At 36.9% G+C, this 21,409-nt stretch overlaps 2 protein-coding genes across 5 annotated transcripts in view; both read left to right on the top strand.

The window, feature by feature from the left end:
* Nucleotides 1-17,356, top strand: part of LNO1 (Nuclear pore complex protein) — a 39,007-nt gene extending 21,651 nt beyond the window's left edge. For 3 of the 4 annotated variants that reach the window (XM_039036195.2, XM_090315810.1, XM_090315809.1), the window contains 9 exons: nucleotides 2,684-2,849; nucleotides 3,015-3,870; nucleotides 4,377-4,529; nucleotides 11,528-11,585; nucleotides 12,513-12,661; nucleotides 12,742-12,866; nucleotides 13,321-13,666; nucleotides 14,715-14,889; nucleotides 15,282-17,356. In XM_039036195.2, the coding sequence (XP_038892123.1) occupies nucleotides 2,684-2,849; nucleotides 3,015-3,870; nucleotides 4,377-4,529; nucleotides 11,528-11,585; nucleotides 12,513-12,661; nucleotides 12,742-12,866; nucleotides 13,321-13,666; nucleotides 14,715-14,889; nucleotides 15,282-17,194 (3,941 nt within the window). In that variant the 3' untranslated portion in view covers nucleotides 17,195-17,356. The remainder of the gene's footprint in view (nucleotides 1-2,683; nucleotides 2,850-3,014; nucleotides 3,871-4,376; nucleotides 4,530-11,527; nucleotides 11,586-12,512; nucleotides 12,662-12,741; nucleotides 12,867-13,320; nucleotides 13,667-14,714; nucleotides 14,890-15,281) is intronic. The other variant, XM_039036196.2, reaches the window with a different exon arrangement.
* Nucleotides 17,357-18,410: 1,054 nt separating this feature from the next.
* On the top strand, nucleotides 18,411-19,986 carry LOC150035195 (uncharacterized). Its single transcript, XM_090315811.1, has 3 exons — nucleotides 18,411-19,099; nucleotides 19,179-19,328; nucleotides 19,406-19,986. The coding sequence occupies exons 1-3, from the start codon at nucleotides 18,542-18,544 to the stop codon at nucleotides 19,877-19,879; spliced, it is 1,182 nt and encodes a 393-aa protein (XP_090171937.1). The 5' UTR covers nucleotides 18,411-18,541; the 3' UTR covers nucleotides 19,880-19,986.
* The last annotated feature ends 1,423 nt before the right edge of the window (nucleotides 19,987-21,409 follow it).

Raw genomic sequence — 21,409 nt, forward strand, 5'->3', positions numbered from 1 at the left:
TCAAAAAGGTTGTTCTAGTTGTGAACTTCCCTGAGGGATTTAAGTTCTAGTTAAGGCAATCATGGTCATTTTGGGGTATCCAAGTATTCAAGATTTCCACTATAGCGATCATATCACCCAATTCTCTATCCCAAACATTTCTTCTAAGGCCAAGATCCCAAGACTGATTAGAAGCGCACCTCTAAGTTCCAATTAAGGCAATCATAGTCATTCTGGGGTATCTAAGCATTCAAGATTTCCACCATAGCGATCTTATCACCTAATTCTCAATCCAAAACATTTCTTCTGAGGCCAAGATCCCAAGACTGATTAGAAGCGCACCAACAATCAGCAATCACAACATCCTTTTTCAAGGACAAAGTAAACATGTTGGGAAATTTCCGAGCGAGGGGTTCAGAGTCGCATCATCTTTCCTTCCAAAATCTGATAATTTTTCCCGTCACCTACAATAAAATCCAGAGCCATTTCATAAGGAGTGCATTGTTCTTTTGAGGTAGAGTTCCAATTGACAAGGTGTGAAGTGGGATTGGAAGGTCCCTGTTCCAAACAAAGTCTTTAATGATCTTCTCAAGGCGATTGATAGTAGTAACCGGAGATTGCATAAGTGAGAAAAAATAGCACAGATGACTGTTAAGAATCGATTGAGCTAAAGTCAGTCTGCCATCTTTAGAGAGGGAAATACCTCTCCATCTGTCCACCTTCAATCTGAGCCGTTCCTCTAGGTTTTTCCAAGATTCCTGTGCACTTTGATTACCACAAATAGGAAAACCTAAGTAGGTGAAGGGAAGGTTGTCCACCTGGCACCCAAACTTAGTGCCATAAAGATTCACTTCCTCTCTTTCAAGGTTAATGCCAATAATGGAGGTTTTATTAACATTAAGAGACATCCACGACCCTAAAAGGAAGAGGTTGACACCTGATCACCATGTTGAATCTTTCTCCCACGAGCAAAAAAGAAGGGTGTCATCCGCATATTGAAGGTGGGTTAAATCAAAATTCATAGTACCAAAGGAGAATCCTTTGATAACCCTCCTTTCGTTGCAATAATGGATAAGACTACTAAGGGCATCACCCACAATTGTGAAGAGAAATAGAGCTAGAGGGTCTCCTTGACGCAGGTCCCTTTTGGCGAAGATTTTACCTCGCGGTATACCGTTAACAATGATAGAGAAGTTTTCAAGGATAGGCAGCCCTAAATCCATTTCCTCCATCTTCTACCAAACCCCTTAAATTTCAAAATCGCATCAAGGAAGGACCAGTCAATCTGATCATAAGCCTTCTTGAGATCTAGCTTTAGGAAGGCTCCTTTTTTCCTGATAGAATTCCACTCCTCAAGGGACTCAGATGCAGTCAAAATAGCATTGAGAATTTGCCTCCTTTCCACAAAAGCCATTTGAGAGTCATACACAATGGAAGGGAGAACTTTTTTCAGCCTCTTAGCAAGCACCTTAGAAATAATCTTGTAAAGGGAGGTGACCAAACTAATAGGTCTGAAATCACTGACTCGTGAAGCCAACTTCTTCTTTGGGATAAGACAAACGTACATCTCATTGCATTGCTTGTTGATAATACCGTTTTAAAAAAAATCTTGGAACACCCTTATTAAGTCACCCTTCAGGATGTTCCAAGATTTTTTTTATAAAACTCGCCTGTCATATTGTCAGGACCAGGGGATTTAAGGTTCCCCAAATAAAAAACCACATCACAAATTTCGCAAGGAAGAGAAGTCCTGAGGACTTAAAGCCCACCATTCGGGGCCTTCTACTCCATACAGGCTGGAGTAGAAGGCAAGGATTTCAGACATAATCTCATTTTCATTCAAAAGAACCCGACCTTCGCTGTTTTCCAGAGCAGAGATGATGTTTTTTTTTCCAGAGCAGAGATGATGTTTTTACTTTTTCAAGCCGAAACCCAATGGTGGAAAAAGTTGGAGTTCTCTGCCCCCTCCAGAAGTCACTCTAACTTACTTTTCTGGGCCCAAATTCTCTGCTCTTTGATGATGACCTCCATAAGAGCTCCCTTACAATCTTCTCTAGCTTTAATATCATCTTCCGAAAGAGGTCTCATCTCCTCCAGAGATGATCTTCTCAAGCAAAGATTTCTTTTGAGAAAAAGAAAAGATGTTTCCAAAGACCTAACTCCACGCTTTAAGATTCTGTTTCCTTTCAAAATAAATAAATAAATAACATAAAGATCAGGAAACTTTGGCCTCTCTATATCAAATAATATAGCTATTTCTTGTTCGTTAGGCTGGTCCTTATTCAACTCCTTATATGCTATTGTTTCTGTAGGCCCACTTCTTGTTTTCTGGTTAATGTTGGCTCTTTTATATTCTTTCAATTTTTTTTCTTAATTAAAGTTTGGTTTTTCGACTTAACAAAAAATAGTTCCAATTTGGTAGTTTGAGTTATAATTTGAGACATTATATTATCTGATCATTTTATAGCGATTCTTCTAACAGTTGGTTGCATTATGTTTTCTTTCAGTGTTTCTCTTTCTATATGATTTTCCCCATTTACTCATGCACACACAAAGTATTTTTGTTAGAAAGTTGGAGTTGGGTTATGCAGTGAACTTTTACGTACACATTTATTCATGCTCATTGACTAGGTTTTTTATTTTTGTATTCTGCAGTATCTCTTCTTCTGTGATATAATTGTATCCCATTCTTGTTTTGTTTCAGCGAATGGTGATGATAATTTGGTAATGGGGCTGTGCATTGATCGAGTTTCTCTTCCTGGGAAGGTGATAGTTAGAGTTGGATTTGAAGATATGAGAGAAGTCTCGCCATATTGCATCCTTGTGTGTCTTACTTTAGAGGGAGATCTCATTATGTTTCAATTTTCTAGGTACTGCCTTTTATGTTTTAAAACGTCGTTTGTTATCGTACCCAAGGCCCAAGTCTATTTTTTCCTTGGATAAATGTTTCTATCTTTAGCTTTTAATAGCAGCCTGAATATTATGATTATCGCTCCTGATTTCCTTTTACTATGGGTTTTCAACTTTTCATGCAGTGTCAATGAAACAGAAGCTCCACATGAGACCGTTCCTGCTTGTGATGAGGAGGAAGATGATATAATAGTGCCTGCTGATGATCGGTCTCAACTCTCTTCTGAATCAAAGAAAGAGTTTAGAGAAGCAAACAATGATCTTAAGATGCAGGTTATGGAAAAAATCGCAATCAGTAGTGAGATTCCTGGGGAAAAAATTAAAATTTCAAACGACATCAAGTCTTCTAATAATGATCAAAGTCTAGTATCTAAAATAGGTGAGAGTGCAACTGTTGGTGCAGAGAGTAATACTAAAAGCCGGAAAGCAGATTCTTTCATTTATTCACAATCATTGAAGTCTTCTGTCCTGGAGAGATCCAACTACGAGATTGGGAACTTTGACAAGCCTGTTCAAAAATTTGGTCTCGGGCCTGTTTCTATTTCAGGGAAGTCTGTGGATGTGCATAGCCAGCCCTTTCCCAATGTAAAAGAATCAACGAAAAAATTGGGGTCAACTGGCTTGTTGGCTGCTTCTGAGTTATCCAGCGATAAAGCTATATTTTTAAATAAAATTGATCCCGTATCTTCAGTCTTAATTCCAAATTCTTTTCAAAGCAGCAAAACTGAGAATTATGTACCAAGTTTTGGTACAGCGAATTGTTTCGCAGGTTTTGCTGGAAAACCTTTTCAACCGAAGGATGTTCCAAGTACATTAACACAAAGTGGGAGACAAGTAATGGGAGGTGCTGGTAAAATTGAATCTTTACCAGTGATACGTAGCTCACAAATATCATTGCAAGACAACTTGCCGGGGAAAATTTCTAATGAGAAACATGATGGTTCAGACCGAAGTTACAGCAATGCCCCCCTGGCAAAACCAGTAAGTTCTGAACGAAATTTATCCAAACATTTTGCCAATGTGAACATACTCAATTCTAATATAGGAATGACTTGCTTTAAAATCTTCCATTCTTTTGCTTGCTCATACACCTCCAATCTGTCGTCTTTGGAAAAGAAATCTTTATAAAGATAATATACCTCCACTCCATTTCTACTAGTATAAAGGGAAGAGTGGATAAAATACTTGCATGAGCTTTCCTGTCCCGATATATTCCTCTTAGGAACATCTTGAATTAGAAAATAAGATTTCCCCTTCGTATTTTTTTGATTTGGTTAAATGATGGTCCCTGTATGTGACTAACAAAATAATGAGGCCACACGTTTTCATATATGGCTTCATATTGTATATTTACCATATAAGTTTCAACATATATGACTTCATATTGCATAGGCAACTGAAAAGCGTCTCACCCCCATAGCTGTGTTTCCCCTTATAATTTCTCAAGATTTTTTTCTAGTTTCTTCAATGCTTCCTTTTACTTTCAGATGAAAGAAATGTGCGAAGCATTGGACATGCTTCTGGAGTCTATAGAAGAGCCGGGTGGGTTCTTGGATGCCTGCACTGCTTTCCAGAAAAGCTCCGTTGAAGCTTTGGAGCTTGGCTTAGCCAGTCTTTTAGATGAATGTCAAATATGGAAGGTAATTGTCAATTGTTATTTTATATTACTCTCTCTTTTCATTAATTCAATGAATGAGGCTCATTTCTGTTTAAAAAAAAAGAAAAAGTTTCAGTTCGTTAATTATTTTCTCCTTTATTTTGTTAGACAGAATATGGTTATTAATTAGTGTAGCCTCATTATTTATTGCTAAAAGTACTAGATTCAGGAAAGGAGAAAAATGTGAAAAAGATATGTATGGAGTAGAAAGTGGTTGCAGAGCTTCTCATCCTAATAGTAATGGTCTGTGTAAGAGAATCAGAGATTAGCAGAGGAAAGAATAGAGAAATGACAATAGCTTGATGGAAGCATCACAAAAAAGAAAATACTTGAAAAGGAAAATGTATGCTATGAGAAAAGATGGCCAGTATTCCTTTCCTAGGGCCCAACAACGGGTCCTGGATACCAACTGAGGATCAACTAACTATGTTTGATTAGAAAGTTTAAGAAAGAGCTGACAAAAGGTAATAGGTAATTGATTTACAAATTACTCGATCTTAGAAAACATCAAAAGTATAATTCAGGTTTCAAGTCTTTTCTAGGAATGGGACTCATCGAAGATTTATTGCTATGATTAGTTGCTTGAATTTCTTTGTTGATTGTTTACTCAGTTTGCTGTTTATGTGGATTTAATGGGGTTTCTGTAGACATCTAATGTTATATTGTATGTTGAAGAAATTGGCACAAAGGAAGAGAAACAATCTCTTTTTGAAGAAAGAAAGTTTTATTTAGAAATATACAAGGATGAACACTTAGAAATTACTCTTTCACTCTCAAGGCACACTCACATTTCTACACTAACTCTCCAGCCTTGCTTGGCTCACATATGAGGCCACATCTCCTATTTATAGGCATGAGATCCTTGGACCTAGACTTTTCTTAGATCTAACTAATTCTAGATAATTCTATGAGATTATCCTTATCTAAAGGAGTTCTCTATAATTCCTTGGAGCCTAAAGAAACCCTAGGATATTTCTAGATCTTTTCTTTGAGATATATATTTACATATTTCAACCTAATTCTAGAAAAGTTTATTCTACATACTTCAATAGAAGCTTCTAGAATAGTTAGAGTTGCTTCTATTTCAACACACCCCCTCAACACTAACTATTCTAGCTTTTTCCATCATCTCAAATTATTGTTGAAACTTTGCATGCTTAGATGCTCTTAGCCTTTTGGCACTATGTCCCAACATCTATGTCTTCTCAATGTGTCCAGTTCTTCCATGGCCTTTCTCCATTGGATATTCTATGACGCTTCTTCGTATGTCGTTGGTTCTTCAAATATTGCTAATATTGCGTTTGCATACCTGGAATTTGGTATTCTTTGCCTGGTTGATCTCCGTAATTGTAGTTCTCGATCATGTGCACAACCATGCCAAGGACTTAGCGTCCTTAGTTGCTCTTTTTCGTCTTCGTCATTTTTTTCTTCTCTTTCTATTGGAACCTGTTGCACTTGGCTTATCTCTCTCTTTTTTTTTTTATCCTTCTTTGAAAGTTTTCTCATCCTTAGGTGTATTTTTTTATTCGGGTGCCTGCCATGACAATGTTTCATCAACGGTTAACATTTCTTGATGTATAGCATTGTTCACCAACAAAATCAATGCACTGTGTCCTTGGGTGCTTTTGCTTATCCATGTAGGTGCCTGCATCTAACATGATATAGATGGAGTCCACTCCTTCTCCCTCCATTAATAGCGTACCACTGATATTGAGATGTCGGTACACCTTGACACCATGAGGTCCAAACACAGCGAAGTTGCTTGCTGATGTCAATTGAGATACTGACACCAAATTCTTCTTCATTCTAGGCACATAAAATATGTTCTCCAGTTCCACTTGATTGGAACTAGAGCAAGGCATTATCATAGTTTTGCCAATATGGGCTATTGGCAACTTCGAGTCGAATGCAGTTACAATAACTCGGCTTCCTTCGTACTCAACTGTGTTTTGCAGCTTCCTCTTATCTCCTGTCATGTGGTTAGAGCAACCTGAATCAACAATCCAGTCATTTTCATAATTTATCTCTTCTGCATGGAGAGTCAACACTTCATTCTCCACCACATTGGATGTGGACTGGGCTTGCATATGCTCTAGCAAAGCATGCCTCTGCATCCCATTCTTCTTCACTGATGCTTTCACCCTGGGAGGTGACGGCGTTGCTTTCTGCTGCCTTTTTCTTTCAACGACAATCTTTGGCATAATGGCCTATCTTTCCACAGTTATAACATTCACCATTTTTTCTATGCTCGTGATTTTGATTAGTTTTACTAGCTCCCCCTACTTGAGAGTGTTTTGGAGTTTCTTCATCACCTTTTGATCCTACTTTCTTTTGATATTTTGACTGACCTTTTCTTTAGCCACTATAGAGCGCTTCTTCATTATTGCTCTTTATTGTGACCTCCGACATTTGCTTAGCCAATGCTTCTTGACTGGTAAGCATATTTTCTAAGTCAATTAGAGAAGGTTGTACTGCCCAACCTTGAATAGCAGCAATAAAGTTTCTATATTCAGGTGTAAGTCCACGAATAATAATTCTTCTCATCCCTGATTCTGAAATCGCGGAAGTAGGATCCAATTAAGAGATTTCCCGACATAAAGTTTTTACCTTGGTGAAGTATTGGTTGACAGGAGCTTGTTCTCTAGAAATTGCAATCTCGCATCATTTTTCTTCGAGAAAAGTGAGGCAAACGTGTTCCATGCTACCTTTGGTGTCTCCACTGTATTGATGTGCTCCAACATTTCTTCATCAATTGTTGTTTTGATTGCAAACATGGCCATACTTGCCTTGATATTCCATTTCTTCAAAGCAGCAGTAGCATCCTCAGGTGGACTGACTTCAGTGCCTCCCACAACATCTATAGGCCTTGGCCTTAGAGATACGACTTCATGCATGTGGACCATGTTTTGTAGTTTTGAATGTTGAGCTTTTTGATTCCTCCAACAACTTGACGGTCTCCCATCACCTTGTAGTGATGAATGCACTCCATGAGTAGCTGTGTCCCAGACAACAAGCTTCACAATCCCAGACTGTACTCGATCTTCAGAAGCTCCACCACAACAACCTATGCTAGCTTGGCTCTGATACCACTTGTTGAAGAAATTGGCACAAAAGGAAGAGAATCTCTTTTTGAAGAAAGAAACTTTTATTTAGAAATATACAAGGATGAACACTTAGAAATTACTCTTTCACTCTCAAGACACTCACTCACTTTTCTACACTAGCTCTCTAGCTTTGCTTGGCTCATATATGGGGCTACATCTCCTATTTATAGACATGAGATCCTTGGACCTCAAGGAATAGGATTTTTCTAGACTTCTCTTAGATCTAACTAATTCTAGATAATTCTATGAGATTATCCTTATCTAAAGGAGTTCTAAAATTCCTTGGAGCCTAAAGAAACCCTTGGATATTTCTAGATCTTTTCTTTGAGATATATTTATATATTTCAACATAATTCTAGAAATGTCTATTATACATAGTTTAATAGAAGCTTCTAGAATAATTAGTGTTGTTTCTAATTCAACATTGTTCTTTTGCATATTATCTTTGGAATAATTTGTTGTTTTGGATTAATTTTATCAGTAGTCAGTATCAATCAATTCTTGTGAGAGCAAATTTGGTTCGCACTCAGGTATAATAGATAAATATTGTGGACCCTGGCTAGATCTCTCTTCTTGAGTGACAGTGTCCATTTTTTTTTTTTTTTTTTTAAATTATCCTTTATGTTACATTTTTCCTTGATTGGACTCCCTTTCTCTAGTGGCAATCTTCCTTTTCGTGGGCTTAGCGTTTTTTTTGGATGCCATTGTTTTTGTTTTTTTTTCTTCCATTTTTCCTCAGGAAGTTTTGTTCTTTATAAAAAAAAAAAAAGTGTAAGACCCCTAGTTATGGTAATATTAGGATTATGTTAGGTATCCAATCTGCAAATAGTAAAATACCCAACAAGACAATTCCCAAGAAATAGAGCAAGGCTCTAGAACGATTTATTTATATACTTCTAGGGAAAATTACAATGGAAATTAACAACAAGATTATAAGAAAGATAGCCAATAGAACAGTGACTTACCAACACTTTCAAGAGGGCTGGAAATCCTCTCCCAATATTTCCAAAACTAGAAAATCCCACTAAATTCTTCATACCTTTCTCTCACCCCTCTCTCCTTATTTATAACTGAAATTCATAACAAACTTACTATCTAATTACTTATATGCCCCTTCTAACCTCCCTACTAATATTCTACCAATATTCTTATTATTTCTATAGCTAGGGGCCTTACAATATTAGTAGAATATTAATATAGTTATCAGGAGGGCATATTAGTAATTAGCTATTAGGTTTGTTAGGGCCCTTTAGTTATAAATAGAGGGAATGGAATGAGAGGAAGGCATGAAGAATTTTATGTGAGGATTTCCTAATTGGGAATTTGGGAGAGGATTTCTCAACCCTCTAGAATGTGTTGTGTATTATCTTGTTACTATTTCTTTTAATATTTCAATATATTTTCATGCTTGATTGTTCTTGAGTCCATTCCTTGTTATTGAGTTTGTTTCTGTTAGGAAGGTTCCTAACAAATTGGTATAAAATGTAAGACCCCTAGTTATGGTAAGGATTTATTAGTAGAATATTAATATAGTTATTAGGAGGGCATATTAGTAATTAGCTATTAGGTTTGTTAGGGTTTTTTAGTTATAAATAGAGGGAATGGGTTGAGAGGAAGGTATGAAGAATTTTATATGAGGATTTCTTAATTGGGAATTTGGGAGAGGATTTCTCAGCCCTTTAGAATATGTTGAGTATTATCTTGTTACCATTTCTTTTAATATTTTAATATATTTTCATGCTTGATTGTTCTTGAGTCCATTCTTTATTATTGAGTTTGTTCTTGTTAGGAAGGATCCTAACAAATTGGTATCAGAGCTCTTCTTTCTTGGGAGTATTGTTTTTACTATGGGTCGAGGTCAGAGGCTAGAATCAGTGTTGTTGGAGATACAAGGAGAGATGAAGACAATACAACAAAGAATCAAGTAGTTTCAACAAAGAGACAGAGAAAGAAAAGAAAGATGAGTAGCAACTATTGAAGCGGAGAAAGAAGAATTGACAAATAAAAGGTCAGAAAAACAAGAAGCGGTTGTTGCTGGAGTTGAACTTGAAGTTCCCAATGAGCTTCTAGTGGAATGCTTATTTGTGGAGGGATCTTCCCGAATATTGAAAGGCATCAATGAAGGAGTGGTGCTTATTCTAGCAAGATCCGTTGAGAGAAAATGGACACCAAAGATAGAACGGATGTGGTCGAGAGAAACAAAAAGTAAAAAAGAGGAAGGTGATGAGAGGCTCCATAGCAAAGAAGAAAAAGAGAAAAAAAAATGAGTCGAAGATGGAGAAATCAGGGAGGAAGAGAAACTTGATTGTTCGTGTCCATCGTCGATGGCGAAAGGCGAGATGGTCAGAGACAAGGACTCGATGGAAATGGAAATGCCGATCAGAGGGAGTAGAAGCTCCAAAGAGGCGAAGTGATTAACAAAGGAAAAATAATCGAACGAAGAATTGTTGGAAGTTGAACTATTTGAGGAACAAATGGTGGAGAAATCGAGATATCAGATGGAAGAAGAATCGACGAATGCCAGCATGGTTGGTGATGAAATTTCGGAACTAGCATTAACCGTACTACATTGTGTTCTGCTCACATGTTGTCAATCTGTGTCATTATCGAAGCACTCACCGCCGACCATTGCCAAGGAGGCTGAAGAAGACGATGAACAGGAAGGCGGGAGAAGAAAATTCAATGGGTAACAAGGGAAATTATACGATGAGAAAGAAGAAAATTATAAAGAAAGCTAGGGATACCAATGAAGGAAAAATTAAGGATGGACGGCTTTCTGTCTGCCACTGGCGTCGAGGGATTGTTGTGGGTGAACCTTAGGCAGGTGTTTCTCGAGGTGGTAAGCATTGTGGGTGGTAATGTTAGTTTTTTGTTCGATGTCCGGCGAGCTATGATCGTAGCAGTTGAAAGGTTGTGCGGTGGAGGGGAACATCTTGATGATCAGACGGATGTGGGCGAATTGGGGACAGCGGGAAAGATGAAACTAAGGCCAGAAGTATACATGAAGGAGTTGTTGGAAGAAAAGAAAATGCAGAGAAAGAGGGCGTGGGCAGTGGAAGGAGACAAAGACTTGAAGATGGTGCTGTTTTCTTTTTCTATGAAGAGGTGGGATGTGTCGGGAGGTGAGGGCAACAAGTGGAATAAAATTGCAGAAGTTGGATATGGGCTGCTTAATCGGCTGAACATAAATGGATTAGTTGAAACCCAAATTGGACACTTTTCTTTCCAAGGAGGCTGGTGATTTGGGTTAAGTGTTTTATCTCAATTAAAAAAAAAAGAAAAAGGAAAAAAAAAAAGTAACCGTCCTTTTTTTTTTTGTGATCTTGTTTTGTAAGCACACCTTGAGGACAAAGTGTCTTCGAAGGGGTGAGTAATGTAAGATCCCTAGTTATGGTAATATTAGGATTATTAATAGAATATTAATACAGTTATTAGGAGGGCATATTAGTAATTAGTTATTAGGTTTTTTAGGGCTTTTTAGTTATAAATAGGGAATGAGTTGAGAGGAAGGTATGGAGAATTTTATGTGAGGATTTCCTAATTGGGAATTTGGAAGAGGATTTCTCAGCCCATTAGAATCTACTGAGTATTATCTTGTTACTGTTTCTTTTAATATTTCAATATATTTTCATGCTTGATTGTTCTTGTGTCCATTCCTTGTTATTGAGTTTGTTCTTGTTAGGAAGGATCCTAATAGAATGCCCTTATTTCCTCCCTCGAAGTTTAGGTTATTTTTAATTCTTGCAATTTGAATTATATATGCTTTAATTTCGGGTTCTTTGTTTAAGGCCCCTTTTCTTTTCTTCTTTACGATATCCCTTTCCTTGCTATTAATAGATTTATCTAACATGCTAATTTCATTTTCCTCTCTTTGTAGAGCACAATGAATGAACGTGCGCAGGAGGTACAAAATCTCTTTGACAAAATGATACAAGGTATTGGAACCTCAATTTTTTGTTTGTTTATACTACGTTATTGATGGTTACCCTGTTGCCGTGAAGCGTTCCTTGTCAATCTAGCTAATATTGGAGAAGTGCCTTTTGTTTTTGAATGCATTGAATATTTGTCGTGAACTATAAAGTTCCACGTATATCCCTACATTCAAGCTAAAATTTCTATCTAAAAATTCTTATGGGTTATCATGGGAATTTGATTGAGATTTGCGAATAATAAGGCAGGAGATCAGGAGTACTGGGATTTGGTTGAAATATGTAGCAATCAAGTTGACTTGGTTAAATATCAAATTGTAAATCATAATGAATTAGGGCCTGTTTGGTAGACAACTCAGATCCGGTATTATGGTTCTCAGATTCTCTGAGCTCAGTAAATATGTGTATGGTTGACAATCTGAGTTCTGTTTTCGGAAATTGTTTTTGGATTTTGTGATCCAAACAGTGCAAATTCTAAAAACTAGCTTTTTTATGTTTTCAGTGTATCCAGATTTTGAATTCAAAATTTTAAAATGCAAAATTGTATTAAAAATGATAAAAACAATAACAAATATACTATTTCATATTATAGACTCAATTATTTTTGTTAAATTATCATATGTAATATATTACATATTATATATTATATGATGTTACAAAATAATAATTATACGAAAATTTGAACGTAAAAAAGTTCATAAATTAATTAGTAATGGTTTATATTCAACCTAGTATGTAGTGAGTAACTAAATATATTTTCAATCATATTTTGAAAAAATTATTAAATTGGAATTTAATTTTTGAATCTGCTACCAGACACATATCTGAAAACATGAAATACAACTCTATTTTTATTTTATTTCTTGTTTTCAAATTGTCTATCAAACAATTCCTTAATATGCACACAACTTCATTTATATTTTACATTTTCAGTTTATTTGGTTTCAGTTTTGTCAAAGAAGACATACATTGAAGGTATTGTTATGCAAGCTTCCGACAGCAAGTATTGGGAACAATGGGATCGTCAAAAGTTGAGTTCAGAATTAGAGTTAAAGCGACAACACATCTTAAAGATGAATCAGGTAGTCTATTCTGTTTCAAAAGCCAATGAATTTCCCCAATTTCAGATGAGATTGACGCATGTCTTTCTTCTTTTTTCCAGAATATGACTAACCAGTTAATTGAGTTAGAAAGACATTTTAACGGCCTTGAATTGAATAAGTTTGGTGGAAATGAGGAAAGTCAAGTGAATGAAAGAGCTCTTCAAAGGAAATTTGGTTCTTCGAGGTACTTCCAATCCTTTTTTTCTGGCTCTTAGATGTAGAGCCTTATCCTTCTTCTCTCTTTGTTCTTCATTTGTATTGTTTTGTTTCTATGCTTTTATTTATTCACTCATTTCCGGAGTTTTTATCTTTTGAGTAATAGTCTCTTTTCATTATATCAATGAAAAGTTTTGTTCCTAATGTTGAAAGTCTTGCCTGAGCATGATGATTGAAATGAATTAATTTAGTGCTGTTTTTAAATATAGGAAAATGAGCCAACTTATCACCAAATCTAGCAAAATATGATATCAATGATAGACAGTGATAAATAGTGACATTTTTCTATATTTGAAAATATTTCCAGCAGTTTTGCCATTTAAAACAATTACCTATTAATTTATTCTCTATTGTCTTGCACTTTTCAGCTGGTTTTTTCTTGAGTAGCCTGACACGGGTTTCTTCATCAAAATTTGTTGCAGGCATAGTCATTCATTACATAGTTTGAATAACATAATGGGATCTCAATTAGCAGCAGCTCAACTTCTTTCTGAAAGTCTATCAAAACAATTGGCTGCACTCAATATAGAATCACCCTCTTTAAAAAGGCAGAGTGTCACGAAGGAATTGTTTGAGACTATTGGACTTACTTATGATGCTTCTTTCAGTTCTCCAAATGTGAACAAAATTGCAGAAACTTCTAGCAAGAAGCTGTTACTTTCTGCTGATTCTTTTTCACATAAAGATACATCGAGAAGAAAACAGTGGAGTGGAACGAAAAATTCTGAAGCAGAAACTGGGAGAAGGAGAAGAGATTCACTCGACAGGGTACTGTTCCGTTGAACTTCTATTTTTCTATTTTTACCTGTGGTTCATATAGCATTTTTTTGTTAATTGAAAATGAGATTCATATTACATGAATAATATAAATATGGATTAAGTGCCATATACGGAAGATGGTCCAGAACTTGGTAAGCTCTCTAACCACTTTTCTTCATATGTCTGCCCATGGGCTTCTTTTATAGAATGTAGTTAGAACAGTGGTTAGAGGATGCGTATGGCCCACTTTTCCTTGATGGTAACTAATGAGTTCTTGTATGAAAAGTATCAGAGTGGTGTCACTCTTGCTGACAAGAAACCCTTTACAACACTGCTTTTAGCTATATTTTGGGCTTCCCCTTTTAACATAGTCACATAAAATTTAAGAGAAAACAATCCCCGAAAGCTCTGAGCTACCTGCAAGAGTTACTATTGTACTATTATGGTTTTAAGTTTTGCATTCGTCATGTTGTCATGTCTATTAGTTGTTGGGTCTGAAAATACAAGTATACTACTACCAACTAATATTCAAATTTAAAGTATTTGCATCTAAGAATGGCCATCTCTAGTAGCAGCATCTACATGAAGAATGATATTCATGTACTTCCTCCATAAAAGCCTATGGTCTCTGAAGTCTTGCATTGCAGTCAGGAATGCACGAACTGAGTGTTCTTTGAATTTCTTATCTCCATCCTCTCAAGTTGATCATTCATCTATCTGTTCTTAGCAGGTTCAAAATGGGATTGTTTATCTAGTACTTTCTCTTTAAGAGGATTTCCTTCATCCCATTCAGTTTTTTATTTTTATTTTTAATTTTTTACAATTAATAACAATAATAATAATAAAAACTTTTAAAAGAAAAGTAACATCAAGTTCATTGTCTATGTGCTCATAAGCAATTATCCTTTTTCCTTGTTAGATTTTCATGACTAACATATCTTGCAATGAAGTGCACAATCTGACATGGCTGATTCTGTTTTGTACTCATAGTCTAATAATTATGCAGACTTATTATGCTTTTGTGTCCTAACATTTATTCCTAATAAAATTGATGCAGAACCTGGCTAGTGTCGAACCTCCAAAAACAACTGTTAAGAGGATGCTTTTGCATGGAATACCCTCCTCTGATGAGAAACTATTTCGGTCTCATACACCTGACGGGGCAGCAACAGTTGCATGGCCAGCTAGTCGCTTAACATCATCTATGTCATCATCATCATCCAAAAATGCAGGTAATCCCTAAGATGAAGCGTAAGCGGAAGGTTTCTATGGTCATTTGCTTGCTTGCAGATTTCACAAATTCTATAAAATCTATTTCTTGTTCCTTTTGAGTTTTGAATGTTTCAGTTTGTGGGTATTAATAGGAGATTTCTTGGTAATAGTAATAGAATGTTGATGAGGGCATAGTGATAATTAGCTAGAGGTGCTTTGGTTATAAATAAGGGAAGTTGTGCACCTTAGGAGGGGGAAATCATTTTGGTATCCTTTGTAGATTTGTTGAGGGAGAGACATAGTCTTCATGAATGGCTATTGATATTGAAATAAAGTTATTTTTGATGTTTTCATATATTTTTCGTGTTTTGATAACCTAACATTCAAGCTTATATTTATTTTACATATGCAGGACATGACTCTGAGAACCCAGCAACTCCTTTTATGTGGGCTAGCCCTTTACAACCATCAAATATCTCCAGACAGAAATCTCAACCATTGCAAAAAACTAATGCTACAGCGCCATCACTGTCGGTATTTCAATCATCACATGAAATGCTGAAAAAAAGTAATAATGAAGCTTTCAGTGTGACTTCAGAAAACAAATTTACTGAAAAGTCGAAAGCTTCTGATTTCTTCTCAGTCACTAGGACCGACTCTGTTCAGAAATCTAATACAAACCTTGATAAAAAACCATCCATCTTTACAATATCATCTAAGCAGATGGCGACACCGAAAGATTTTATTGATACCTCTAATTTGGACAATCAGAAGACTGCTAACTCAAAGGAGAGGCATACAACTACAAGTCCACTTTTTGGATCTGCAAATAAACCTGAATCTGCATCTGTTGGTACGATGTCTTCTCTGGTTCCTACTGTTGATGAAGCAAGAAAAGAAAAAAGGTCACTGAAGACGATTTCACCATCAGTTCCAGCACCAACACCAGCACGGTTCAATAGTCCTTCAAGTTCATCGACTTTATTTTCAGGATTTGCTGTAAGCAAACCTCTTCCTAGTTCTGCTGCTGCTATAGATCTCAATCAACCTCTTTCAACATCAACCCAATTGAACTTCTCCTCTCCAGTTGTTTCTGTTTCTGATTCCCTATTTCAGGCAACTAAGATGGTATCAACATCATCTACTCTATCTTCCTTGAATCCTATATTGGAGTCCTCAAAAAAAGAGCTACCTGTTTCGAAATCAGAGGGTGATACTGAAAAGAAAACACCAGCTTCAAAGCCTGAGTCTCATGAACTGAAATTTCAGCCTTCTATAACACCTGCTAATAAAAATCATCTAGAGCCAACTTCGAAAACCCAGACAGTTCCCAAAGATGTTGGAGGACAGATTCCAAATGTAATAGGGGATGCTCAACCACAACCGCCATCTGTTGCTTTTGCTTCATTACCTTCACCAAACTTAACTTCTAAGACTTCTGGTAATGGTAGAAATGAAACTTCAAACGTGACGGTTACTCAGGATGATGATATGGACGAGGAGGCTCCAGAGACGATTAACAATGTTGAGTTTAATTTGAGCGGCTTGGGAGGATTTGGAAATAGCTCTTCCCCTATGTCAGGTGCTCCTAAACCAAATCCATTTGGTGGTTCATTTGGTAATGTGAATGCAACCTCAATGACCTCTTCCTTTACTATGGCATCTCCTCCTAGTGGAGAGTTGTTTCGGCCTGCATCGTTTAGCTTCCAGTCTCCATTGGCTTCACAAGCAGCATCACTACCCACAAATTCAGTTGCATTCTCTGGTGGCTTTGGCTCTGCAATGGCTACTCAAGCCCCTTCGCAAGGTGGGTTCGGTCAGCCTGCTCAGATTGGAGTAGGGCAGCAAGCACTTGGTAATGTTCTTGGTTCATTTGGGCAATCAAGACAGCTTGGTCCTAGTCTCCCTGGAACTGGTTCAGGATCCCTTGGCAGTTTTAGTGGTGGCTTTACTGGTATGAAACCGGTTGCAGTTGGTGGGTTTGCCGGTGTTGGTTCAAGTGGTGGTAGTGGTGGGTTCGCTGGTGTTGGTTCAGGGGGTGGTGGCGGTTTTGGTGGTGTTGGTTCGGCTGCCGGTGGTTTCGCTGGCACAATCTCAACTGGTGGTGGATTTGCTGGTGCTTCCGCTACAACGGGAGGTTTTGCAGGTGCTGCAGGCGGTGGTTTTGCAGGTGCTGCAGGTGGAGGCTTTGCAGGTGCTGCAGGTGGATTTGGGGCGTTTGGTAGTCAGCAAGGAAGCGGCGGTTTCTCTGCTTTTGGTGCTGCTGCTGGTGGAGCTGGAGGAACTGGAAAACCTCCTGAGCTTTTCACCCAGATAAGAAAGTAGTTTCATGTTCACTAATGATAGGCAGAGGGTAGAATGTATATTTATTTTTGTTGTAACACCAGTTTTCAGCTTCTTCCTCTGTTTTTGGGGTCTTAGAAAATCTTCACATTATTGATTCAGGCATATATATGTTTTTATTTTATTTTATTTTGAATTACTTCTTGTTTGGTTTACTGTTCTGCTTGTAATTGTTATTAATTTGAGGTTATTTTGATTGTTCATTCATAACATGTACATTTAAAATAAAGTCCTGTTTATTCTTAGGATTTGTAGTGCAATGGTTCAAAACCAAACAATTTCCTTAAAAAATTATAGGAATTTTTAAAGGGAAAAAAAAAAAATCTCTAGTTTGAGGTTTCATTTAAGAATGAAATTAAGAGAATGGAAGAGATAATTTTTGGAATGGAAATATCACTTTTACTTTTATAATTTGGAAATTTTGTACGGATGATCCATTTTTTAAGTTCAGAATGTCAAATGACTCATTTATTTTAAAAAATAATGTCAATTGATCATCTGCTGACATCATTGCCATAAAATGCTCCTACCTCTTTGTCTTCTTACCTTTTTATTGAAAATTGACAAAAACTAAACTCTTCAAAGATAATGGCTTCGTATCGCTTATAAGTTTCGGACGGTCCCGCTGCGTTTGAAATCCATCATTTGGGATTGCTAAATCTTCCAGACAGATCGAATTTGATCAGTAAGTGATTTCAATCTATGCCGATTATGTCTTAAATTGATCAGTAACGGGGAAAGTATGGGTCGTTCTGGGGTTTAGAAATGTTGTAAGCCTATGGTTTTTTTGTTTTTTGGTTTTTGATATGTTATGAGGTTGAAGGCGTTAAAAAGAGAGAATGTGAGTGAAATTGGCGAGAGTGATATTGGAGAGAGTGACATCGGAAAGGGTGGGTCGTTCTGGGGTTTAGAAATACTGTGAACCTATGATTTTTTTGTTTGTTTGTTTGTTTTTTTTGTTTTTTTTTTTAAATTTTGTTTTTGATGTGGTCTGAGGTAGAAGGCGAGTAAAAAGAAAGAATGTGAGCGATACCAGAGAGAGCGACACAAATTTGACAATATCTAGTGAGAGTGGTTCTAGTGAGATTTAAACAGAATGTTGTGTTTACAATTTTTTTTTCTGAAGGAATTACTGATTGAATCTTTTTTCATGCAAGAGTCATTTAAGATGTCAACACGTTTCAGAATACCTGTAGTCGACCGATTTCCCGATCAAATAATGAGCTTGACCCACATTGCTAATGCAAACAAGACTGTGAAGGAGAAACTTACCCCACGACAATTAGAGACGTTCAAGAAAACAATTTTGAGCGATTTGTAGACATTGACATGGTGTTTAACGACCAAATTATCCACCATATGTTGTTGAGAGAAATGAAGAGCATGAGAGCTGACTCAATGAGATTCTCTGTTGGCGGAAAGGTTGTCACATTTTTGAAGGATGATTTTTTGTTGATGACTGATTTGTGGCGATCCTCTACGCAAGTTGATAAGAATGAGGAGTCTTCATATGAACTTGCAATCAAGTATTTTGGTAATCGAGTGATGAAGGACACATTACATATCAATCTACTAGAAGAACAATACAAGGAGTTAGAGTTCGAAGATGATTTGGATGTTGTGAAGATCATCTTAGTGTACTACACGGAGGTTGCAATGATGGGAAAGAACAAGCAGAAAAGTGCAGTGGAACTTAAACGATCTAAGGACGTTCAGATCATAGAGTATTACAACAATCTAGACTGGGGTACCATTATTTGGGAGAGGACACTCGATGCTATAAAGACTGCATTGAATGATAAGATTAGTTTATATAAGACGAAGGTGAAAGGAAATAAAAATTATGTCGAAAAGTACTCTTTGCGTGAATTTCCACAACCGTTCCAGGTAAATTTGCTTAACATAATAAACTTGTTGTTTAATTTAACATTACTATTATTGTTAATATATCTTAAATCTTATTTAGGTATGGACGTACAAGATTCTAGCAGTATCGATAGTTGGAAACATTGCTGAGCGAAGAAGCAAGGTGGCTTTGCCTCATATATTACGATGGTCATGCTCCCATTCAGTGTCCTTCAAAGTACTCGATAGAGACATATTCCAGTCTAACAATGTAAGTGTACTCTATACATAATATGTTTATTTGGTTGTTAAATTGACACTAACCATTTTACTGGGATGTTAATGCAGACAAAAATTAAAGAGGGTCTTGTCATGACTGACGCTGAGAGGGAGTTTCGGGATACCCTAGTGGACAGACGACCTATATTTGATCTAGGTGCCAATGATGATAGTGCTGAAAGCAGCAGTAGGTCGAGTAGTGGAGGTAGTTCTGAAAGTGATAATGATGATCGTCATGGAGGTAACAATGATGAACACGAGCATGTTGAGCACGAGGATGCTGAATGTGGAAGGGTGGAGGTAGGAACATACACACCTAGTGATGATATGTTCCATGATGTGGTGAGGGACGTACGCGATGAGGATGAGTTGACCCCACCTAATGTCCATCCTGCGGATTCCTATAGAGAGCGATCTATGGATGAGGAGTGTCCCGAGCATGCTGGCCAAGGGAGGGAGCCAATGCTAACGATTCTGTTTATTTGTACCTACAGAGTATTGATAGCTCACTATCGAGGTTGGATGACCGTATATCGAGTTTAGATAGTCATGTTGGAGTTGATGCTCTAAATCTCATAGGGTCCTATAGTTTGTAAACATTGTATGAACAAACTCTTTATGTGATAATAAAATATATTATGTTTTATTCACTTTGTCTATAAAATATGTGATATTTTAGTTGCATTAATCACAAATCAATAAACTAACATCCAAGGTTATCTTTATAAGTTAAACATGTATGTGGAGACATACAAGTGAATCATGTTTAAGTGATAACCTAAATGGTCTGTAGTAGATGGATAAGGCTGAGTACCTTATCCTGGTGACACTACGAGTATGGCCCACTTTGTATGTGTTACAATTGTTGTAAAGTGCTACAAATGATTTAATCTTGATCATTCATGTATTAGATATGCGAGCGGGGATATTCTATACAAAAGAAGTTTGTATAAGACTAGACCACGAAATGTTTAGTTTCATTATATAACACCGTTTATAATAGAGACTTACATTTTACCAGGATGATGATAGGTAACATGACCTGAATCTTGAGTGAGTTGTGAACTCTTGCCTATGAGGGCGGTTCTTTCATTTGTATGGATGATAGAGGCTAAATCGCCGACTCAACAAGCCTACCATTTTAGGGATTTGTTTGATTGGAGAGTTGGGAACACAGCTGCACAAGATGAAATTCACTCTTTCTTGCTCCCCTAAGGGTTGATTTTGGGTCTTGAACAATGTGGTGTCACACCCTCTTCTGACCCAAGAGAGGTTTAGTCATAGTAAGACTATGATCTATTGGTCATTAGAGGGATCAGTGTACTTAAGGAGTTAGATGTAACTACAGGGCCAAAACGATAATTTGGCCCAGCTGTACTTACGAGCAACTTATGAAGGGTCATCGTACTGTTGATTGGTTATATCCAATGAACACAGAAATATATCTGTAGTGCGATACGTTGTTTTTAACTCTACCCAGAAATATATTATGAAAAGAACCTAAGTATAAGTCTACCCGAAATAGAACACTTCAGTGTCAGTTTAATAACTTCTATATGATAGAGTTATTAAAAAACTTTAGTGGGAGATTAATAACATATACGATACGTTGTTTTTAACTCTCACGTCTCTAAGAGTTCACAATCCAGATTTAAGTGGTACTTCGTGTCACCCTGGGAGTGACCTCCCTACGGAGAGTATTTTTTTAGCTTAAATGTAGATTTCAATGAATAGGAGGAAGTTGTTCAAGTATAAGTCTATTATACGATAAATAGATTTCAACTGCCACGTCTCCATATAGTTTACATTGTGAGATTCATATGATGCTTCGTGTCACCCTGGGAGTGACCTCCCTACAAAAAGTTTTTTGTATGAGTCAATATCAAGGTAAATGGAGGAAGTAGTTCATAGTAAGTGGGTGAAAGATATGTGTCAATATATCCTGCGGTCTCCTCCATTAGTCTGAACCGTGAGATTCCTATGTTGCGCCTGCTGGTTAGCTTTAAGCGGCTCTTTACTAGTTGTTTAGCAACGGCTATCCCCACGGAGGGTTGTAACATAGGATTCGAAACA

Source organism: Benincasa hispida, chromosome 7, assembly GCF_027475165.1.
Source record: "Benincasa hispida cultivar pf3 chromosome 7, pf3_genome.v1.1, whole genome shotgun sequence".
Lineage (NCBI taxonomy): Eukaryota > Viridiplantae > Streptophyta > Magnoliopsida > Cucurbitales > Cucurbitaceae > Benincasa > Benincasa hispida.